Source organism: Microtus oregoni, unplaced genomic scaffold (genome assembly GCF_018167655.1).
Source record: "Microtus oregoni isolate MIOR12 unplaced genomic scaffold, Mior012 000052F_000, whole genome shotgun sequence".
NCBI classification, from domain to species: Eukaryota; Metazoa; Chordata; class Mammalia; order Rodentia; family Cricetidae; genus Microtus; species Microtus oregoni.
Window position 1 is genome coordinate 160,287 of NW_024543812.1, and position 21,808 is coordinate 182,094.

General features: G+C 35.7%; 1 protein-coding gene across 6 annotated transcripts in view; it reads right to left on the reverse strand.

Moving 5' to 3' along the window:
• Positions 1–21,808, reverse strand: part of LOC121437340 (phospholipid-transporting ATPase 11C) — a 179,123-nt gene that overhangs the window by 118,712 nt on the left and 38,603 nt on the right. For all 6 annotated transcript variants that reach the window (XM_041637221.1, XM_041637219.1, XM_041637216.1 and 3 more), the window contains exon 2: positions 5,343–5,462. In XM_041637221.1, coding sequence (XP_041493155.1) covers positions 5,343–5,462 — 120 coding nt within the window. The remainder of the gene's footprint in view (positions 1–5,342; positions 5,463–21,808) is intronic.

Below are 21,808 nucleotides of genomic sequence, written 5' to 3' on the forward strand. Positions count from 1 at the left end.
TAGGTGAACCAGGACACTAACCTTCTGTTCTCAAACTAAACATAAAAAAAAAACCAGATAAGCATTAAGACCACTTAAATGTCCTTATTGGGGAAATATTAACAGATCAAAGGGAACTTTTTTTGATCTAGTCCTGTTAGGCTACTGCTGTTGTTTTGCAATGCTAAGGACTCAAATCAGGGCTTTACATAGCCACACCACTGAAGTACATGTATTCTTTGCCCCACTACTGTTGTTTTACTTAGCCAGACTAACTTTTTTCTTAAGAACTTTGGCTGGTCCTTTCATTGGAAATTATTGCTCTTCTCTCCTTCATCAGGGCATGAACTAAGACCTCAGGGTGTTGTAACTTATCTTACTATAAGCTCTAGGCATGATGCCTGGCAAGAAACACATGATGTTTGTTTCAGGCAGGGTCTCATACTACATACAGCCCCATGCTAACCTCAAAGTCAGGGCAATCCTCCTGCTTTGGCCTATCAAGTCCTAGGACTACACTTGTCAGGCCACCACTGAGACTTTTAAATCAAGAAATGATGAGTAAAATTTGTGCACTGACCATTTAAATCACTGATTGAATTAAAAGGCAAACTAGGATACAATTATTTATTCTATACATTAAAACCAATACTTTAACACAGATTAAGAGAATTCTTTTAAAAGTGCTTTCTAATTAGAATAAAAGTGGAACTGTAGATATATACATGAAGTTATTAAAATTTAATTGTTTATCTTAAAACTGGACTCTCAGACTTGGTCTGTGATTACAAACCAAAAACAATGCCAATCACAGGAAGAAAATGCAAATATGAGTTATTTTAAATACAGTGATGAAAACAGATTTTTCTATCCTAAGTTCTTGCCTAGATGATTGAGTGAATGAATCCTTACACTAATTTTAGAAATAATTTACTTATATTTTATGTATATAGGTATTTTTTGCCTGTATATGTGTGTGTGTGTGTGTGGTGCCTATTGAGGCCAGAAGAGACATTTGAGACCCCTGGAACTGGAGTTACAGAAAGTTGGTAGCCTCCATGTTGGTGTTAGGAAGAGCAAGTGCTCTTAACTGTTGAGCTATCTCTCCAATCCCCCACTAGAATATTTTAGCAAGGAATGATAAAGTTAAAAGTCAGACTAAATATTTAAGAACATGTTCAACTGTTGCTACACAGAAATACCAGCACTGCAAATTTTGTTTTGTTTTGGCTGTCCTGAAACTCGTTCTGTAGGCTAGGCAGGCCTCAAACTCACAGAGATCTCCCTGCCTCTGCCTCCTGAGTGCTGGAATTAAAGGCATGCACTACCACAAGTGGGCTAAAATATCTCGCAGGTATACCCAGCCACTTAGGTGTTAGCTTGTTTTTAATATTTTTACATTTATTTAGGTATTATTTTGTGTATATGGGTGTTTTGTCTGCATGTATGTATACCAGAAGAGGGAATTAGAACCCATGGGACTAGTCAAATGTAACTACAGTGAGAGACAGCTGTGAGCTGCTATTTGGGTGGTGGTGGGAATTGAACTCAGGACCTCTTGAAGAAGAGCCAGTGTTCTTAACTGTTGAGCCATCTCCTTAGACCTGCAAGTAGTTTCTATAGAGTATTTTTCACTTATTTTGTAGTTGGTATATACATATGGGTTCTAAAACTGATACTATATGATAAAGTTATGTTACTGCCTCAAGTATCTATTATCTAAAAGAATTTAAAACCAATTTTTTCCATCAAATAAATCTCCAAATGTTGAAATGAAAATGAACTAATAGATTAAAGGCTTTGAGCTTTACTTGATTGGGTCTGGAGTATGGGGTATGTATAGCTCAGTGACAAAGTGATTATCCAACATGAATGTAGTTTTATGCTTGATTCCAAGCACCAGAGATGAGAGAAGAAAAAAGCTGTTTTTACATGAAGTTCACCAAGCTTTTTACTTAGCACTAAGAATTCTAAGGATAAAGCTCTAAGTAATGTGTTCTAATGTTTCTATATAGGAACAGCAAAGTGGAAACCAAGTTAGATGGGGCAGTACATGTCTGTAATCTTAACACTTAGGAAGGTAAGGTAGGAGGATTGCCAGGAGTTCAAGGACAGCCTGGACTACATACAAAAGCCAATTTTGGCAAAATAACAAAACCTTGTCAAAAGCAAACAAACAACCAAAAGGAACAGGGACATGGGTAAAAATGAAATAGTAACTATTTAAAAATTAACCAATAAAGTTATCAGCAAGCTGAACTACACAAAGAACATAACCTTCTCTAACTACTAGATACATATGGATGCAATAGAATAAAAAAGCAAGACTAATTTTATAGTAAGTTCTATATTGGTAACTGTTCACTTTGCTACATTACTATACTCAAGTTATTATCAATTTTCCTTTATGTTGGCATTAAATGGAATTTTGAGCTTTGCAATCTACCTTGATTCTTACTAACAATGCCACACAGAAATTTTACTTATCACACTGTTCTATCCACTGAAAATTCGGAACCTCTCAAAAGCAATAAAGTTGCTGACTAAAACTAAATCAGAAATTAGTAAAATTTACAGGTTATTTTCAGTGTGTCAGACACAACTGAAAGAAAGAAGTCCTCTCAGTTTTAATAAATTGCACTATTGATGAATCTGGTTTATTTGTTGTATGTGTATGCAAGAGAACACACATGTGCCACAGTGTGCATGTGGAGGTCAGGGGACTACTGATGGGAGTCAGTGTAGGTCCCAAAGACTGAATCCCAGGTCATCAGGTTTGGTAGTAGATGCCTTACAGGTACACTGAGCCATTTTACAGGTCTCAATTCAATTTTTTTCTTCTTTTTTTCTCAATTCAGTTTTTTAAATAAGGGAAAAACGATAATATAAATTTAGACCTAAAACTCTGATTTGAGTCAAGTTTAGCTTTCTAAATCAACTATGAATAACTCACTGATTATTTCACTGATGGTACTCTAAAGCTCAGAAATTGTAAAAAAAAAAAAAACAAACAACAACCAAAAAATCAAAAACAAAGTAAAAAAAAAAGCCCTAAAGAACAATAACAGTGCAATTAATGTTCTTTTTCTTAAGGAAGGGAATTTCCAATTTTGCATCAGCTACAAAATTCTGGTGATAACCAAAACTTTCCACAGAGTACTTTAAATTAGTAACACCTCAAGGGACATTTCTTTTTAAGAAAATATTTGTGTTCCCAGAAAAAAAGTAGACACTGATTTTACAAGTAAATAAACTTTAAAGGTCAAAGTGTTTTCTTCAGTGCTCCCTGTATTAACATTTATTTCCTAATACATTGGCTCTACAGGGGGTTATTTGTAATGAAAAAAAAGCACCAAAAACAAGTGTTATTTTTATGACAAAGTAGAGAAAAGAAAGTAACACTTGCTACAGAGTTGGAAGACAGCTAGCATAGTTTATAAACTGTATTTATTCAATTCAAAGAGTATGGTACAAATATATGGAACCAAAAGGTAATGTGAGGAAGATAAATTCCAATTATAAAATTGTTAAGTTTCTCCAGAGTAGATCCAAAGGCCCTCTACCAAAAAGGACTCTCTCTATACATTCAAATCACAAGAGTCCAAAAACATCAACAGTAATGTACTGGAATAATCCCATGAACACAAATAATATAAGAAGACATAACATTTACTAGGTGTTAACACTTCCAAACATAGGGGTAAATGTTTTCTGTGTATCATTTCTTTTCATCCTCACTACAATCTCATGAAATGAACAATTCAATAGGCCTATTTTATGGATAAGAGAATTAAGGTCCAAGTTAAACGATTTTAACTTCCTATCCAAGTCTAAGAGGGGAATATTTTGAGAGAATTATTTTCTCTGCGCCTCATTTTTTCCTACCCTAAATTGGAGATTAAAAATCTACACTTTATCCAGGTGTATTGATACACTCCTTTAAGCCCAGCACTTGGGAAGCAGAGGCAGGCAGATCTCAGTGAGTGTGAGGCCAGTCTAGGTCTACAGGCATACATAATGAGTTCCAGGATAGCAAGGGCTACACAGTGAGACCCTGTCACAGACACAAGTAGCCCCTGACTGAGAATAAAATTTCTGTGACAGGACTTAAGAGTAAAAGAAAATCAACATTTTATCTGATATATCACAGTGTTCTACATGGCTACTCAGTTTTCACATTTATGTTTTACATGTTAATCTTTTCTTTTTCTGTAGAGATCAGGTCTCATACAATACAATCCTGGCTGTCCTGGAACTCGCAGACATCTGTCTGCTTCTGCCTATATTTTACATATTAATCTTTTAACAAAAACAATTTTCATTATGCCATTACCTAAAGGAGAAACCAAAGGAATATTTGAATACCAAAATGTGGTGTATTATTAAAGGAAGGGTATGATTTTGGGTTTCAGGTCCTAATTGACTTCAAGTGTACACTGAACTAAATTTCACTAATGTTTTAGCTCTCCCTTTCCAAGCTTCATTTGGAAGCAAGAACATTATCAAAATATGTTCCATGCTACAAGAGATGATAGTAAACCAGTCATCTACTACCTAACATCTTGTCTGGTCTGCCAGCAATAAAGACCAGTAAATTAATATTAGCAGAGCAATGACTACTGGGTACTAAGAGCTTTAAGAAGTGTTTTTACATAAGAAGTATTAGCCATTTCATAAATTATATTTTAATTTGACAAAGATGATATAGCTAGTGAATATTTTATCAAGATTTAAATGCAGGTGTTCAAACATGTAGGCCACTGCTCTTAGCTTATACCACACTGAAATAAGATCATTAGCCCAAAAGTGATGGCTATTGTGATTAAATTTTACAGGTCATAGGTCAAGGAGTATACGGGCCTTTTTTAGGAGCTAGAAATATAAGTCAGAAGTTAGGAAACAGAAGATATGCAAATGAAAGTCACTAAGAACCATCCTAAAGAACGGAAATCATGTACAGACTAATCTTTTCAAAGGCAATTCAGAAAGCTTTACATAAGTAAAGCCCCCACAAATCTGCAAAATGTCAGTTGGCAAATGTTTGATCACTGAAAAATATCCCTTCTAAGCACAATAATAATTACTTGTAGCACATTTTAAGGCCTAACGTAATATGCACAATCAACAGGAACTGTGAATCATAAAGGAGGGCGAGTAAAAGTTATAACCAGACAAAATGATAGGCGTTTTAAAAACTAAACTATTTTTTGAGGAATAATTACTACAGTTGGTATTATGATTTGTAGAAGTATATGACTATGTGTATAAACAAATGTAAAAGAACCAGCTTCCTTAGAAGCATAAATAAAAATATGCAACTTTATATGAGCATCTGGAGAGTTTAAAAAAGAAACACAACTTACCTTAGAGGAGACTATTCTATTATCACAAAATCTTTGTGCACTGTAAGCTTCTGTTCCTGAAATGGGATGATTGCCAACAAATACTGTGCGTGTACCAACTCGTTTCTCTTCTCCAGCGCACTAACCAAGAGAAAGAAGGAGAAGGTCATCTTTTCACCATATTTCTCTGTTTTCACCATGCTTAGAACTCTGGAGAATCAGAGTAGCAGGGGAAGGTGAAAACCTTGTCAAGAAATTAAAATCCACAAATCTCTTATAATATGGGATTCCCCTCTGTATGCTGTGAATATTATTGGTTAATAAAGGAACTGATTTGGGCCTATAGCAGAGCTATAGGGGAACAGAGCTGGGCGGGAAAAACTAAACTAAATGCTGGGAGAAAGGAGGCAGAGTCAGGGAGAAACCATAGAGCCGCTGTCAGAGACAGACATGCTAAAATTTTAGCTGGTCCACAGCCACGTGGTGATACACAGATTAATAGAAATGGTTCAATTAATATGTAAGACATAGAAAATAAGAAGCTAATGGGCCAAAGAGTGATTTAATTAATACAGTTTCTGGTGCCAACGTGGCCAACTAAATCCGCTTAAAAACCTGGGCTTTGCTTGCTGGCAGCATGCTGCGGCTCCCTTAAGAGAGGTTTTTCTGATTGCCCCCCAAAAAGGTTTAAAGATATCTTGAACCCATTTGAATAGTTGAGTAAGTAATTGCAATTCTTTGGTTCTCCTAAAATACATGGTAAATTTAATCAATCTACTGTCAATTTATGCTAGTGAAATTCGAGAGGGCATACTAAAGAAACCTGTATTGTTAGTGGCAGCCATATTATTCCACCCATAGTACAAATGAAGCTCAACTATTATGTTTACAACAACATGCTAACTTAGAAAAAATTAGAATGGGAATATTTTATTTATTATACAACTTCTGAGGACCTTTTGTCAACAAACATATCAGAGAAGAGAAACTACAATGCAAATTATTTCTAAACATGTCAGAAATCCTATTAATAGAAAAATCACCTTTCTACAAAAAAAAAAAACAAACCCGTATGAATCTTTGCCTTTATAAGAAAACTTCCTTGTGACCTCCCAAATTCTATTATCCTAAAGTCTCGCTAAAGACAATATATTTCTAGTGCTTTTTAAAATATCTTTTAAAAATAGACTCACTGTATTGAAAAGACTCAGAGTAATGCTCTAGTATATGTAAAACTTTCTGGGACTTCACAGTTCTCTATTTTAAAAAATGTAAAATGTTTATTTTATATGTATGGATGTTTTATCTGCATGTATGTCTGTTGCACTGTGCCCAAGGAGGCCAGAATAGGATACTTGATACTTTGTAACTGGAACTATGGATGGTTGTGAACTGTCATTTGGATGCTGGGAACCAAACTTGGGTCTTCTGGAAGAACAGCAGTGCTCTCTACCAATTTACCATCTCTTCAATCTTCTATTCTCTTTGTTTGAAATAGAATACATTTTTTATATATTCAAAATAGTCTTTGATAGTACTATATTTGAAACAGTTTCTAACTATACTGGTAAAAAACTATTATCTTAGATCCTTATTCTTATTTTTAAAAATAATTTGTCAATTACAATATTTTAAAATAATAACAACAAAGAGTTTTTGTTGAGTTATTCAAATGTCAAAGATATCAATCTTCAAAATAATGTTAAAAGACTACTTAGAAATTTTGAAGTTTTCCAAATATTTACTGTATTTGTATATATTAGTGCCTGCATTCGTGTCTTCTGAAGATATTATTTGTAAAATTTACCTTAATAAGTAATAATCACCCTGAGTATAAAGCATCTCTGTTTTGCTATTTTTAAATTAAGCTTATGAAACAAATAAGGCACTGCCTTCAAATTTGTACAAAGTCAACCAAAAATAACTGGAAAATACTAACAGAGAAACTCAGATGTGTTTATCTCAGTCGTAGAGTGCTTGCCTATTACATATAAGTCCCTGGGTTTATACCACCATAAAAATAAACACATTTTTAAAAAGTAAGTAGAGGTTAACTGTGAGGAGCAGAGGAAGCCCGATTGACTGTGTGTTATTTACATGAAAATGCATGTCGATAACCCCAATGCCTCAGACCAATGAGACTGGCAAGCTTTCCCTGACTCAGGCTCAGGGAAATTACAAAGGCTTCCCCAGTTCATGTGTGGATACTGATAGTATGTGCAGAAAACGTCTACTGCAGCTTCCTCCTCCCGGATGTTTGCAGCTTAAGACCGCTTCCCTGTGGTGACCTGCTCTCTACTAGATAAGCTAAACCCGCTTCCTCATTCAGCTGTATACAACAAACCCACCTCCTCAATTCAGATTTATAAAATAAATAAGGTGGGTTTCCTGTTGTCTGTTGTTGGTGTGTCTCCACCAGATTCCAGTCTACCCAATCCCAGATTTTTTTGTATGTGTGTCTGTTGTTTCTCAATTTCCTGCCCTGTTGCCCCAGATTGTGCACATGGTACACTGATATACATGCAGACAGTATACCCATACAAAGGAAATAAAAATTAAAGCAGAAAGAGGGATGAGGACTAGGAAAAGAATAGAGGGTCAGTAGAGCAGTATGCTTCTTAAACTGCTAATATGGCTTCTCCCCTCTACAGTGGATACTAATTAGCTTAAGATGATATTTTAAGATGAAAATGAACTAGTACTTTCCCAATTTTAAATTGTCTTCAACTTCTTTGGTCCTCCGAAGTAAAAAATATAATTTGTACGCACATCTTTTTAGGAATCCTCTACAACTGAATGATACTAACAATTTTACTAAGAGGTTTACCCACACATTTATTTCTCGGATCTCTTTAAAATAATGCTTAAGTGATATCTATCTCCATAAATTCAAGAAAATGGATTGAAACTATGTGCAAGTAGGTGTATATTAATGTCTAGCTCCTAAAGGTGGTTGTTAGATGGCAATAAAAAGCTGTATAATATCCACTTTCCAAATTTATCAAAATAGGTCTTTTTCTCTAGGGAAGGTTTAGATTTGAAGCTTCCTGAGGACTGGAGATGCAGTGATATGAAGCAGGTGTCTTTTCTGTGCCTGTTTACCCTAATTCTAATAAAACTGTAATCTCTCTTTGCATTTCCTGCAACTGTGCAATGTAGTTTAGCTCACATACAATGACAACTCTGAATTTGTATAAATTTACTGTACTACTTGTTGCCATGTAGTGTTAAAACTTCAGTGTTGCTTACCATGATTTTGAATAAAATAGATACTTTTGCCAGAACAAAGAAATCCAAAAAGGAAACACTAAAAAACAATCAACTTTGGAAGGCAGACAATGTAATCTTGGTCTAGGAGTATGTAATTCCTGTCACCAATACAGTCTTTACTTTCATTAGGAGTTCATTCTGTGCTGGACTAAGTCCCATCCAAATGTCTTTAGAAATATTATTGTTTAAACCTGAAATAGACTAGCACCAACTCTATCTTAATGACACATCATTAATACATATTTACATACTTGATAATTACATATTTTTTATTGGTCAGCCTTGTCTCTGAGTTCCTATAAGTAAAAGTGAACAAAATTACTAATTAAAACTTGAAAAGAGCTGGAGAGATGGTTCAGCAGTTAAAAGCAGAGGCTGATCTTCCAGAGCATCTAAGGTTCGATTCCAGTACCCACAGGGCAGCTTCCAGGAAATCTGATGTCCTTTTTTGACTTCCCCAGGCACCAGGCATGTACTTGATGCACAGACATACATACAGGCAAGCAAAACACCCATATAGAATAAATATATATAAATTAGGCTAAAAAATTTGAAGACACAGAAATGATTTAAACTATTCACACTCCAACCCAAAGCTATTTTCTTCTTTAAAGCATTAGTACTTTTTTTTAACTGCACAGTAAGTCTGAAAATGGACAAATTACCTCAAAGTTGAAAAAAAATGCTCAAAAGTTAAAACGCCTATTTAAAAGCCTCCCAAAGTCAGATTACTATCCCAAGATTTGAGGGGAGCAGTACAGGGAGAAGAACAGTAGGCTGCCAGGGAGTGACTGCAGTGTATTAAGCTTCTTGGTTGAAATTACTATAATGTATTCAGTGGTCAATTAATTAAGGTTTCCATGCTTGCTCCATTGCAACAAACAAAGGTGAATAATCCTGACATTAACTTAAAGTCACAATGTAAAAATGAATCTTAAGAACGTACATTTCCTATTTTGCTTTTATTGCAACTTCTAAAGTGACCAAGCTGTTTTTTCCTCTTTTACCAGAGGAAGCAAAGCAAACTTTTAGATAGAACATTTTGTTTGGCTTTGACTTTAGAGCTTAATTATGTGGTCTTGTTTATTGAAATTTGTAAATATCTTATCAAAAACACAAGCACATGAAATTGTTATGCATATATAAACTTGGGTATTACCAACTGGCAGCATATAAACTGTAAAAAATTGCTATAAAGAATATATTTTAGCTCTACACAAACACATCAAAATCTGCAAGCACAACACCTAAAAAAATAAATAAAAGAGCGGGAGGGTATATATAGGAACAACACCTTGTTGGAAGTTTTCGTTGGACATTCATGATATAAATGTGTTCTACTGAACAGTTAAAGTTCACCAGGAACAACCAATCCTAAGCATTCCCACACCATGAACACCATGCTCTCAACCCAACCCACAAGTACAGAAATGTAAATGAAATTCAGCTTTCCTAAAAGATACTTAAGGGAGTATATGGATCAAAATGCTGTAAGCATTTGTGGTTCACAATTTTAACAGGAATTTTAAAAATGATTCAGAGGTTGATTTAAAAAATGTAGCCTGCATCTCCCAAACTTACTAATGGTACACAGCAACCTACCTTTATAGTATCTTTCATATCTTGTCTATAGCCTGACAAAACTCATACATAAACAAGTCTTTACAAAGTGACAAAATATCTTTTGTTCTTGCTACCGTATCTGTACACCACTTTTCATTCCAAACACTTAACAAACCTTAAAACTCTAAATACGAAGGTAGTTAAATTCTAAAATTAGAGAAAGAGAAGCTGGCAACTCAACTAAACACTGATGAATACCATCAGAAAATGGATAAATACGCATACAAAGAGAAAGCAAGAAGAAGGCTTCTGGATTAAGCAACCCTGGGTAACTAGAAAACAGAATAAAATACAGATTACAAACCTCGGAGGCAGAAGTAAAAGATGGGGCCATCTGCATACTGACTGGAAATTTTCTAATAGAAAAGCAGCCAAATCACAGAGAAAAGGCTGCAAGTCATTAAGAAATTGTACCAATCTTTGTGATCCTTGCAAAGTTTCCTGGAACTTAGGATGAAAGCCAACTTCGGTTTGAGGAATTTATGTACTTCTGTGGGAGGTGCCAAAGGAAGCATTAAAGGACCTAAAAGAATAAGCTGGAAGCAGCACTGTGGTGGCCAGCCCTCTGTTATTTTACCACTTCACAGCTGCCCGCTACTTTTCTCTAAAGATCCTAATTTGTCTTGGTAGTATCACTTCAAGCATCTTTTTTTTTTCAAATATCAATATCCTGGCATGGCACTATATTCTTTTCTCATCTTCTTCCCCTAATCCCTACCCACAATAAACAAACCATGGTGACAATTACCTTTCTTAGGAAAGTTCACTAAACTTAATTTAACACATGTGCACATGCATGCACACACGTGCACATACACACATTTGATTTTTTTGAAACTGGGTCTGTATGTAGCATTGGCTGATATAGAACCAGGGTGGCCTAAAACTCACAAAGAGATACACCTGCTTCCGCCTACTACCTAGCTTAACTAAAATTTTAGTTTTACATCTGTGCATAGTTTGAGGAACAGTCTAGGTATTTGTTAGGAATCACTGGGGTTTTCCTCAAGGAAATGGCTGTATTTCTAAATTCTGAAGCTTCAAAAATTTGTACAAAACACATGTAAGGTCTAAGAAAATGGTTTCTGTGGAAAATTTATTTGGAACTGGTAAATTCTGATTATTTAAAGATCTCATTATATCTCAACAGCAAATGGCAATATCTAGCAAAAACAACCATCAATATTATTACCTAGAAGAGATAAATTCTCATTCAAGAACTACTGTTTATCTCAGAAAAGGAAAAAATATTAAAAGGAAAAAAATTATGTTTAGGGCACAGACAGAGAGGAAAGAGATATACGATGATGTGAACAGGCTTTATTATTTCAAAAGTGGTATGAAATTTCCTAAAAAGGTCTACTGGCTTACATATATACTGGAGTATTTCCAGTAAGCCCAATGGATATATTTTTCAACTCTAGCTGATAAATAAACAGAAAGCAAACCAGCTAAAAAAAAGTCCAATTTGTAAATGTAATTAATAAAATAACACATTCCAGCTAATATCAGCTTATTTATTAACCTTCCCCCAAAGTTAGATGTAATGCGCCTGACTGGGGAAGTAGCTCAGTGGTAGAGTATTTTCCTAGCACGTATAAGGAAGGCCTTTGGTTCAATCTCCACTACTACAAATTCGTTTTCAAAAGAAAGGAAGGGGAAAAAAAAACAGATTTTCATCGTGGCACATGGCTTAAAGAGACACACCTCTGGATTCTGACTCACAAAAGAGTCAATTTCTTCGATCAGTTCTTATTAAAGAAAAGTCTGTTCTTGAAAAGAACAATCTTTCTTGCAATTGAAGGATTTGGGAACAAAATATGGAGTGAACAAAACCAAAGAAAATATACTCTTAGAAAACATTAACAACTGTGTGTGTTTTCAGAATGAAACCCGAGAAAAATAGTTTTTTGTTACTTGACTTAATTACCTTATCTCTAAAATGGTAAAACAAACTAAAAACTACCTATAGTAGGATTAACTCAATAAACAGAGATCACCTTTTATGATGCTGAATTACTACTGTGAACAAAAGATAAGGTTTTTCAGATGTTAAGTAATTATAGAAATATACAACTTAAAACAATGAGCCATCACAAATTTAAATTGTGCTACATGGTAAATGAGGGCCCACTTATGGAGCTCTTGTAGAGTGTTGTCCAAAACACACACCTAAAGTCCTTTAGAATGTCACTCTGATATCTTGGCAGCAAAATAGTAATTACTTTCTCCCTTTGTCTTAGAGTACATAATCACTTGAGTACTGTTCCAGCATTAATGCCATTGTCTCTATATTTCCTTACCTTCTCCAAAGCATAGATTTTGAAGTTGCCGTGAACAATAAAGACTAAATGGTCACACCACTCCTTCTATTTTGAGACAGAGGCTTACAATGCAGTCCTAGATAACCTGAACTCACTATGTAGACCAACTAGGCTAACCTCTAACTTACAGAGTACTACCTGTCTCTGCCCTCTAAGTGTTGCTGAGACTAAAGGTATGCACCACCAAACCTGACATAATTATTCTTTTCCAAAAAATGATTTAATTTTATTTTGTGTTTGAGTATTTGCTTGCAGGTATGTATATGTACCACACACATGCGCCTGGTGATTACAGAGGCCAGAAAAGGGCAAAGAATCACCAGCACCAGACGTATGGAAGCTGTGAGCCACCTTTGTAGGTGTTGGGAAACAAACCTGGTCCTCTGCTAGAACAGAAAATATTCTTAGCTGCTGAGCCATCTCTCCAATTCAAGAGACTATTTTTTTTTCTAAAAATCTAAAAACTTTCACTTTTGTGTGTATTGGTGTTCTACCTGCATGTATATCCACACACCATGTACATGTCCTGCAGTGTAAGCCAGAAGCTGTCACATCCCCTGGGACTAGAGTTACAGATGATTGTGATCGTCCATGTGGGTGTTGGGAATTGAACACATGTCCTCTGGAAGAGCAGCCAATGCTCCTAACTTATAATAAGCCATTTCTCCAGCCCCAAGACTAATTATCCTTCAAGACGCTTAGATTTTACAGAAATCAGCAAGAGTTTTGAAATAAAAAAAAAGATAATTTGTAGTATGCTGAGGCATAGAAAGAGCAGACCAAATAAATAATTTGTAAATTTAAAAATATCTGCTTGCTTTGTTAGACCTCACTGTCAATTAGGAACCCACAATAAATATAAACTGTCAAAAATAACAGAATGCACTATTAAATTTTTCCCAAAATTCATTACATGGAACAAGTTAACAATAATGTTTCTTATAGAAGGACCAAACCCAGTCCATAACCCCCTCTCCTAGCTTCACAATGAATACTTACATAGTGCAAGTTTTTAAAAGTTTACAAGGAAGCACTTTAATTTTGTGTAAATTAGCCTTTCACACAATTATTTAAATACAGGACTTTCTCCCTAAAAAGATGCCATGGCAGCACATTTAATATGTGGTTTGGGAAAACTGCATCAAACCTTTAGGCTATAACCATGGTAGATCCTATTGGCAGGAAAAACACAGCATTCACAATTGGTCATACTGGCAGAGCTTTCAAAGATATGAGGTGAGATAATTGGTAAAATTATGATGGTTCTATCTTTATATAGCAAAAGTAGATAAGTAAAATTACGTATTTGGCTATAAGCCCAAGTAGAGGTTTTTGCTTCCAAAGTTCAATTATGAGAGGAAAGGTACCAGAAGATCTTAAGGTCTTAATTACCTTCTGATACTAATTGGTCTGTGTGTGTCTTGGGAAAGCCGTGGCACTGGAGTTTTTGTCTGTTACTTGCATATGGCTTGACAAGATGATCTTATTAAAAATAACATTTGTTCATACATCTAGCACTGAAATCTTACAATGCAGCTTCAGATGTACAATTTGGCAACCCAGTTCAGCCAAGACTTCTAAAATAAAATAAATCAAGAGCAAGAATAACTGTTTGAAAATAAAGATTAATTTTCAAAACCACATGTAAAGGGTAATGTACTGGAATGAAAGTTATTTGTAAGCTTCTAAGCAAAAAGGATACATAAAACACTTTGAAAAGCATACAGACCAAAAAATAAAAAACTCATGTACTAAGGTCTTCTCAAAATGTGTGTTTGAGTACAAAATGACTACATTAAGGTCTTCAGGATATTTATCTTGTACTCTAATAAGTACATTGGTTCTTTAAGTCTTTAAAGACATCAATTTAAATCACTTACAGTCAAATTTTACTTAATGTTAATCATTACATGTGAAAAAAAGAATCCCTTCTCAAATGTGCCTATTAGAGGAGAAAAATGGTTTAACCCTCTTAAAATACAACATCTATGTCCTCACACCCAAAGGTACAAGCAACTATAAGTTAAAACAGGCTAATTAAAATAAGGGCAATTTAAAAACTAATAAACAACTTGGAATTATGAAGTTTAATTGCACACAGGATTGTTACAAAAAATAAAAATACATATAAAGACAAACCTACTTGAAAGTTTTTTTAACCAGAGCATATAGTAAAAAATGTATGTCTTCCCCACAAAATACTAATCATACTAAAAGTCAAACTGGTCCCAAGTCACTTCCCACAAAGCAAAACTTTTAACAAGTAAGAAAAATATTATTTTGTGGTTCTACTTAAGCATATGATGGAAAATAGCAGTGGGTTGCTTCTAAAGCACCTGAAGGGGTATCTAGAACAATTATAAGAACCTGAAGCCAAAATTAAAAATACCTGTCAAGCTTTGAACATGAAAAATGCTTTCACCTAAATCATAATACAGCATAGTAGCTGTAGGTTTCTTCATTAAGTGACAATCTAATGTTAAAAGATTGAGTAGGGCCAGACAGCCCACACCTTTAAACCCAGCACTCAGGGAGGCAGAGGTAGGCAGATTTCTTTGTGAGTTCAAGGCCAGCTTGGCCTACAGAATAAGTTCCAGGACAGCCAGAGCTACACAGATAAACTGTGCCCGCCCACCCCACCCTCCCAAAAAAAACTAAATAAATAAATAAAAAGATTGAGTAGGAAAACCCAGCAAGGCTTGGTAACTTGTCAGTAGAAGCAGAGGAAAAATGGACAGCTTGATACTTATGCTGGAAGCAACTAGAGTTTTTTTTTTTTTTTTTCAAAGACTTCCATTTGGGCAAACTAGATCCTCAGTCATGCTATGGAAAAGAATTTCAGTATGAATCCATAGGAAGCAGAGTTGGAATTTATTTAAAGAACAAAGAAAGGTAATCAGGGAAAGAATGAGGCACACCTAAAGTGTGTGACTTCTCAAAATGACTCACGGGTCAGTGAGATGTCTCAGTAGGTAAAAGTGCTACACACCAAGTCTAATAAACTGAGTTCAATCCCTGAGACCCAACATGATGGATTTTCAATCTTCCATTAGTGCATTGTGGCATATGAGCACGTATTTGCACAGGCATGCACACACAAACACATACACAAATAGCATACACAAATAAATAGATGGATAGATAGATGGACGGATGAATAAATAATAAATAAATACATGTAACTTTTTGAGAAAGAAGAGTTGTGCCTACATATCTTAGTAGTGACCATATATAAGATTTTTGAAGCTCTTGGAACTTCATTGTTCAGCATATTTCTAAAGGACCTTCCCCTCCCTCTACATCTATCATTCTTCAGGATAACAGATTATAGGCTGGCTCTGAGGAGTCTTGTATGAGTTTATAATCTGGTAAAATAAACCCAGGGGACATTAAGGGGTTCACAAGTGGAGTACAGACATATCATTTACTGCAAATGTTTTTTGGGTGAGTTTACTAGAAAATTGCAGGTTTAAAGGTGGAAAGGCAGAAAGGTTTTAAGCAAATTTTAAATATATGTGTGATGGCTAGTTTTGGGTGTCAAATTGACCACATCTGGAATAAATTACAATCCAGAAATGAAGGGCACACCTATGTGATATTTCTTGCTTGGTTTGAAGTGAGTAGATCCACTTCTAACCCAGATGTTGAGGAGGAAAGACACACCTTTAATCTGGGCCACACTTTCTGTTGGAAGCCTATATAAGAATATGGAATATAGAGTTTTGCTCTTTGACTGCTTGTCCTCACCTTGCTGGGAAATTCATCCCTTCACTGGCATTAAAGCCTACTTTTTTTGGGAATTCTAACATCCACCAAAATTCAGACGAGACATCCAAACTGAGCAACTACTGGATTCTTGGACTTTTCATTCACAGCCAGCCATTGTTGGATTAGTTACACCATAGCCTGTAACTAGTCTAATAAATCATTCAGAGAGAGAGAGAGAGAGAGAATAGATAGATTCAATCTATAAATTCTGCTACTCTAGAAAACCCTAATAAAACATTAGAATTCTTTTAAAAAACATTGTATGTGTATGTATGAATACCAGCATGTATGTGTATGCCAAACGCATGCCCAATGCATACAGAGGCCAGGAGAGGGTGCTGGATTCCCTGGAGCTGGAGTTACAGGAAATTGTGAGTGACATGATATGGATGCTGAAACCAAATTTGAGTTGTCTAGAAGAGTGGCAAGTGTTCTGAACTGCAGAGCCATCTCTCCAGATTGTATGCTCAATTTTTTCCCACTGAGTTATTTTTTTTTTAATTTAAAGTTTACTTTAGAGACTAGACATGGTGGCTCAAATTTATAATCCCAGTCCTTGGGAGGCTGGGTTGGAAAGATTGCATGTCTGTGACTAGCCTAGGCTACATAGTAAGTTATAAATCAGCCTGAGCTACAGCATGAGTCCCTGTCTTCATTTTTTTCCTGTCATTTTATTGAAAATAGATTTTTTTCATACAATATATTCTAATTACAGTTTCTCTTCCTCTGATTTCCTCCCAGTTTTTCCCGACCTCCCCCTCCCATCTGGATATACCCCTTTCTGTTTCCTTGGTGAACAAACAGGTATAATAATATAATATAATATAATATAATATAATATAATATAATATAATATAATATAATATAATATAAACCAACCAGAATAGATCAAAACAAACAGAAGGAAAAAAAGCCATAGAAAAAGCACAAGAAACACATACAGATGAAAAGACCACACATTTGCACACACAGGACTCCCATAAAAACACAACAGAAAACTCTGACACAACATTATGAGACAATGAGACAAAGAACCTCCAAAGATGCAGGGCATACAGTCTATGCTTAAGAGTAGTTTGTTTCCTCAGTGAGACTCCCTTGGAGGAACCTAAATATTCATTTGCAAGTGGTTATCAATTGGGGATCTTCTGGGTTAGGGATGGTGGCTTGTGTCCCCTTTCAGCTCTAAGACCCACTATGATGGAATTCTTCAGTCTCAAGACAGCAAGAGTCTTCAACTGACTCCAGGGTGAACGGCTCTTTTCAATTGCCAAATCTTCCTAATTTTCTTTCTCTCCTACTTCAGGTTTAGATTCTGCCTTGCTTCTCTATGCAGTACTTCTTCCTGTATGACATGGCAGGATCACTTCTGAAATTGGGATCTTATGAGCTACTGTCAAACAAGATAGTTAAGAGAATTTCTTTAGTGCAAGCTCCTTACTTTGGAGAGAAAAAGTCAGGAAACATGGAAGAAAAACAACAAAAGATATATATATTCTAACCTCATACTACTAAAAACAATAAAGTGTTTACCTTTATTGTTAATTTTGAGCTGGTGGGATGGCTTATCATATAAAGGCATCGCTGGCAAAGTCTTACAATCTAAGTTCAATTCCCTGCCCAACAATTGTACTCTGATCTCCACACACATTGTGGATTACACAAAGAAAATGTAACACAAATGGTTAATTTTATATTGTGTGAATTTTACCTTAATTTTAAAAAAGTAACTCTAAAGAGTCTACTATCCGAGGACTGAATTCAGGGCATCATACACAGTAGGCACAGATCCTGTTAAAGGACAATATATATATATCCCTAGCTAACAAGATAAATTTACTAATGTTGTTAATAAACTTATTAACCTGAATTAATTGATTTTCTACTATATACAAGGCACCGGAAACAGAGTGATGGATTTTACATGGTATCTGTCTTCAAGCAGCTTATTGTTGTCGGGGAGATTGCTCACATTCGAACACTCACAAAAATCAGGTAAATGTCAATAGTGAAAACTGACACAGCCAGTATCAGGTAATAGTCATATAATGCAAACCTGAACGCACCAGTCCTCCAGTCTTCCTAATAATGGTCTCATGTCAATCTTAATACATTTAGTCTATACCACAAGGTCTTACACATAGTCAAGTTCTCTCCTTGTCTAATTCCATATCTTGCCTAACTATCTTACCTTCTTTTATTGCTGTTATAACTCATTAGTCTTCTTTTCATTTCAAGTGAGCCTTAGGCTTCTTCCTGCCCCCAAAATTCTTTCTGCTCCACTACTTCTCTCAGCACAGAATACTCCTATCACTTCTTTACCTACTTATAATCATTCTTCATATCTCATCAGCCATCATTTTCTTTTCTTATTTTTTTGTTAGAATCTTATGTACCCAGTATAGCCCTGAAGTTGCTAGGAAGCAGAGAATGACACTGAGTTCCTCTTGATACTCCTACTTCTGAAGTGGTGAAATTACAGGTATGTGCCACCATATTCATATCACCATTACTTTCTCTAAGGACGAATCAAATCAACTGACTAATAACCTGTTCTATAATATTTGTGTGTTGGGGGTTGAAACAGGGTCTCTCTACACAGCATTGGCTGTCCTAGAACTTATTATGAGTCCAGCTAGTCTTGAACTCAAAGATCTGCCTGCCTCTGCCTCAAGACCTCCAGAGTGTGGGATTAAAGGTGTGTACTACCATACCTAGCTCTGTTCTATAAACTCTTCCCTACAGAGAATATACAACAAGCAAAGTACAAAGTCTCAGCAAATTTCTCAAAAAAGCTGTTAATTGCCAGTTTCCACTAAAGTTTCCTCAAACATACTAGTTAAAACTTAACCCAAAGGCCGGGCAGTGGTGGCGCACGTCTTTAATCCCAGCACTCGGGAGGCAGAGGCAGGCGGATCTCTGTGAGTTCGAGACCAGCCTGGTCTACAAGAGCTAGTTTCAGGACAGGCTCCAAAACCACAGAGAAACCCTGTCTCGAAAAACCAAAAAAAAAAAAAAAAAAAAAAAAAAAAAAAAAAACTTAACCCAAAGAAATCCTGCATGAATACCCTGACTTTGTTAAAAAAAAAATGCTTAAATAAACTTTAGATTAAAGAACCAGAAATATGGCTCTGGGGTTAAGAGAACATACTGGTCTTCCAGTACCCAAGTTCAGTTCCCAGCACCTCCATCAGGAAGGTCACAACTATCTGTAAATCTAGGTCTAGCAGAACCCAACGCCCCTAAGCCTCTGTGGGCACATACAAACATGCTCACATACTCACATGTATACTAATTAAAATTAAAAGGAAATTCTTTTGATCATTTTCAGAAAAAAAAAAACAAAGCAGTGGTTGTGACAAGAGCAGCATTGTATAGTGACTTTTTAGTGCTTCAAACATATTTCCAGACTGTTGGTTACTGTTAATTGATTTACATAGATTTTAAACAATTTTATCCAAAGCAATGTTCAGATTAGTCATATCCAGCTGATTAAACACTTGATTAAAACTGGTAGCTGAGGCTGTTTCTACTTAGAAAGTCAGGAATTAGGCTAGAAATAATCCTTAATAGAATGCTGTTTTTATGACGAAAATCAGATTAGGTTTATATTACTTTGACTTACAGGAAATGAAAAACAAGACTAGTATGTTTGTTTTTAGTGTTTTATTTTATCCTAAGTACAGAATGCTTATAAATATAAAATATTTGTTCCTGATGTATGCCAAGCACTACTAAAATCCAAGTATTATTTCTATTTGCTCACAGCAAGTATTTGCTTCTATGATACTACACAGTGAAATGGAAAGGAAGGCAGTAGATTGAAATGATTATTACAGTGAGCCAGGAAAGAGAGCAAGTTGATCACATAAAATTTTCAATAAGCCAAAGAAGTTATCATGACCATAAAACTGATCATTTTTCTGTGGCACAGTACAGAGATTTTTCTTCTGTCATATTTGTTTATATCCGACACCTGCCACTTTCTCCCATTCTTTTTCTTAAACTCCTTCTCAGATTTATTCATTTTATTATATGTGTGAGTGTTTTGCCTGCATGTATATGTGTGTACCATGTATGTGTTTGGCGACTTGAAGAAGTCAGAAAATGGCATGAGATCCCCTGGAACTGGAGTTATGGATTGTTGTAAATTACAGATCAATGTGAACCCCCTTGTGGGTGCTAGGAATTGAACCAGGTCCTCTACAAGAACAAGTACTTTTAAAGAGCCAGTCTCTTCTACTCTTCTGTTGTGCTCTTGGGGCCCTGTTCAGGTTTGTCAGTAAAGGTCTGATACATGTTTTTACCTGAACAGACACTGTGTACATGTGAGTATACCTGTGAGATGGACACTGAATTCCCTTGTAAAAACTGCAGCTATGTGAAGGGAAAGCATAAAGAATGTCAAGAACAGCCGGGCGGTGGTGGCGCACGCCTTTAATCCCAGCACTCAGGAGGCACAGGCAGGCGGATCTCTGTGAGTTCGAGGCCAGCCTGGTCTACAAGAGCTAGTTCCAGGACAGGAACCAAAACCACAGAGAAACCCTGTCTCGAAAAATCAAAAAAAAAAAAAGAATGTCAAGAACAAAGAGCAGCGCATTGCAGTATGTAAGCTGTCCCTGAAAAAAAAAATTACTTTTTGAAACAGAAAAGAACCCTCCAAATAATAATGTTAGAGTTCAGACTCAGCCATGGTGCCCTACCCCTTCCATCATCACCTCAGGAGGCGGAGGCAGGAAATAACTGTAAGTTCAAGTTCAACCTGGACTGGGGAGAAGACTCAGTTCAGTATAGTGTTTACCTCACAAGCATGAGGCTCTATCTGAGTTTGATTCCCAGAAACCACATAAAAGTACCATGCATTGTACTATTTGCTAGTCATTCCAGTGCTTAAAAGATCCCTTGGCACACTGGCCAGCCAGCCTTACCTAACTAGTATGCTGTAGGATGAGAGACCCCGTATCAAACAGAGTTGATAGCATTCTTAAGCATGGCACCCGAGGTATTTCACATACACACACAAATAACTAGGGATAGATGCACATGCGCGTATACACACACACACACACAGAGAGAGAGAGAGAGAGAGAGAGAGAGAGAGAGAGAGAGAGAGAGAGAGAGAGAGAGAGAGAGAGAGAGAGAGAGAGAGAGAGAGAGAGAGAATAAACACGGATGAGGAAAATATTAAAATTCCACAAGGAAAAGTTATTCATCTGTAAGAAAATCTTTTCATTGATAATCTTAAAATGAATTAGTGATTTTCCTGTTTACAATCTTTTGATATCCCTAAGATCTTATGTAGAAAACTGCTCAGAGACCTAACTGGTATATGTTAGTCACAAAATGGCTATCATTAGGGTTTTTTTTTTTTTGCGGGGGGGGATACCATGTTTTAAGTAGAAGAGGTTATAATGAAGTGTATAAAATGTCAATCTTCTTACACACACTCATTAATGAAGGCACACACTTTCTTGTTCTATAGATGACAAACAGATCCTAGAA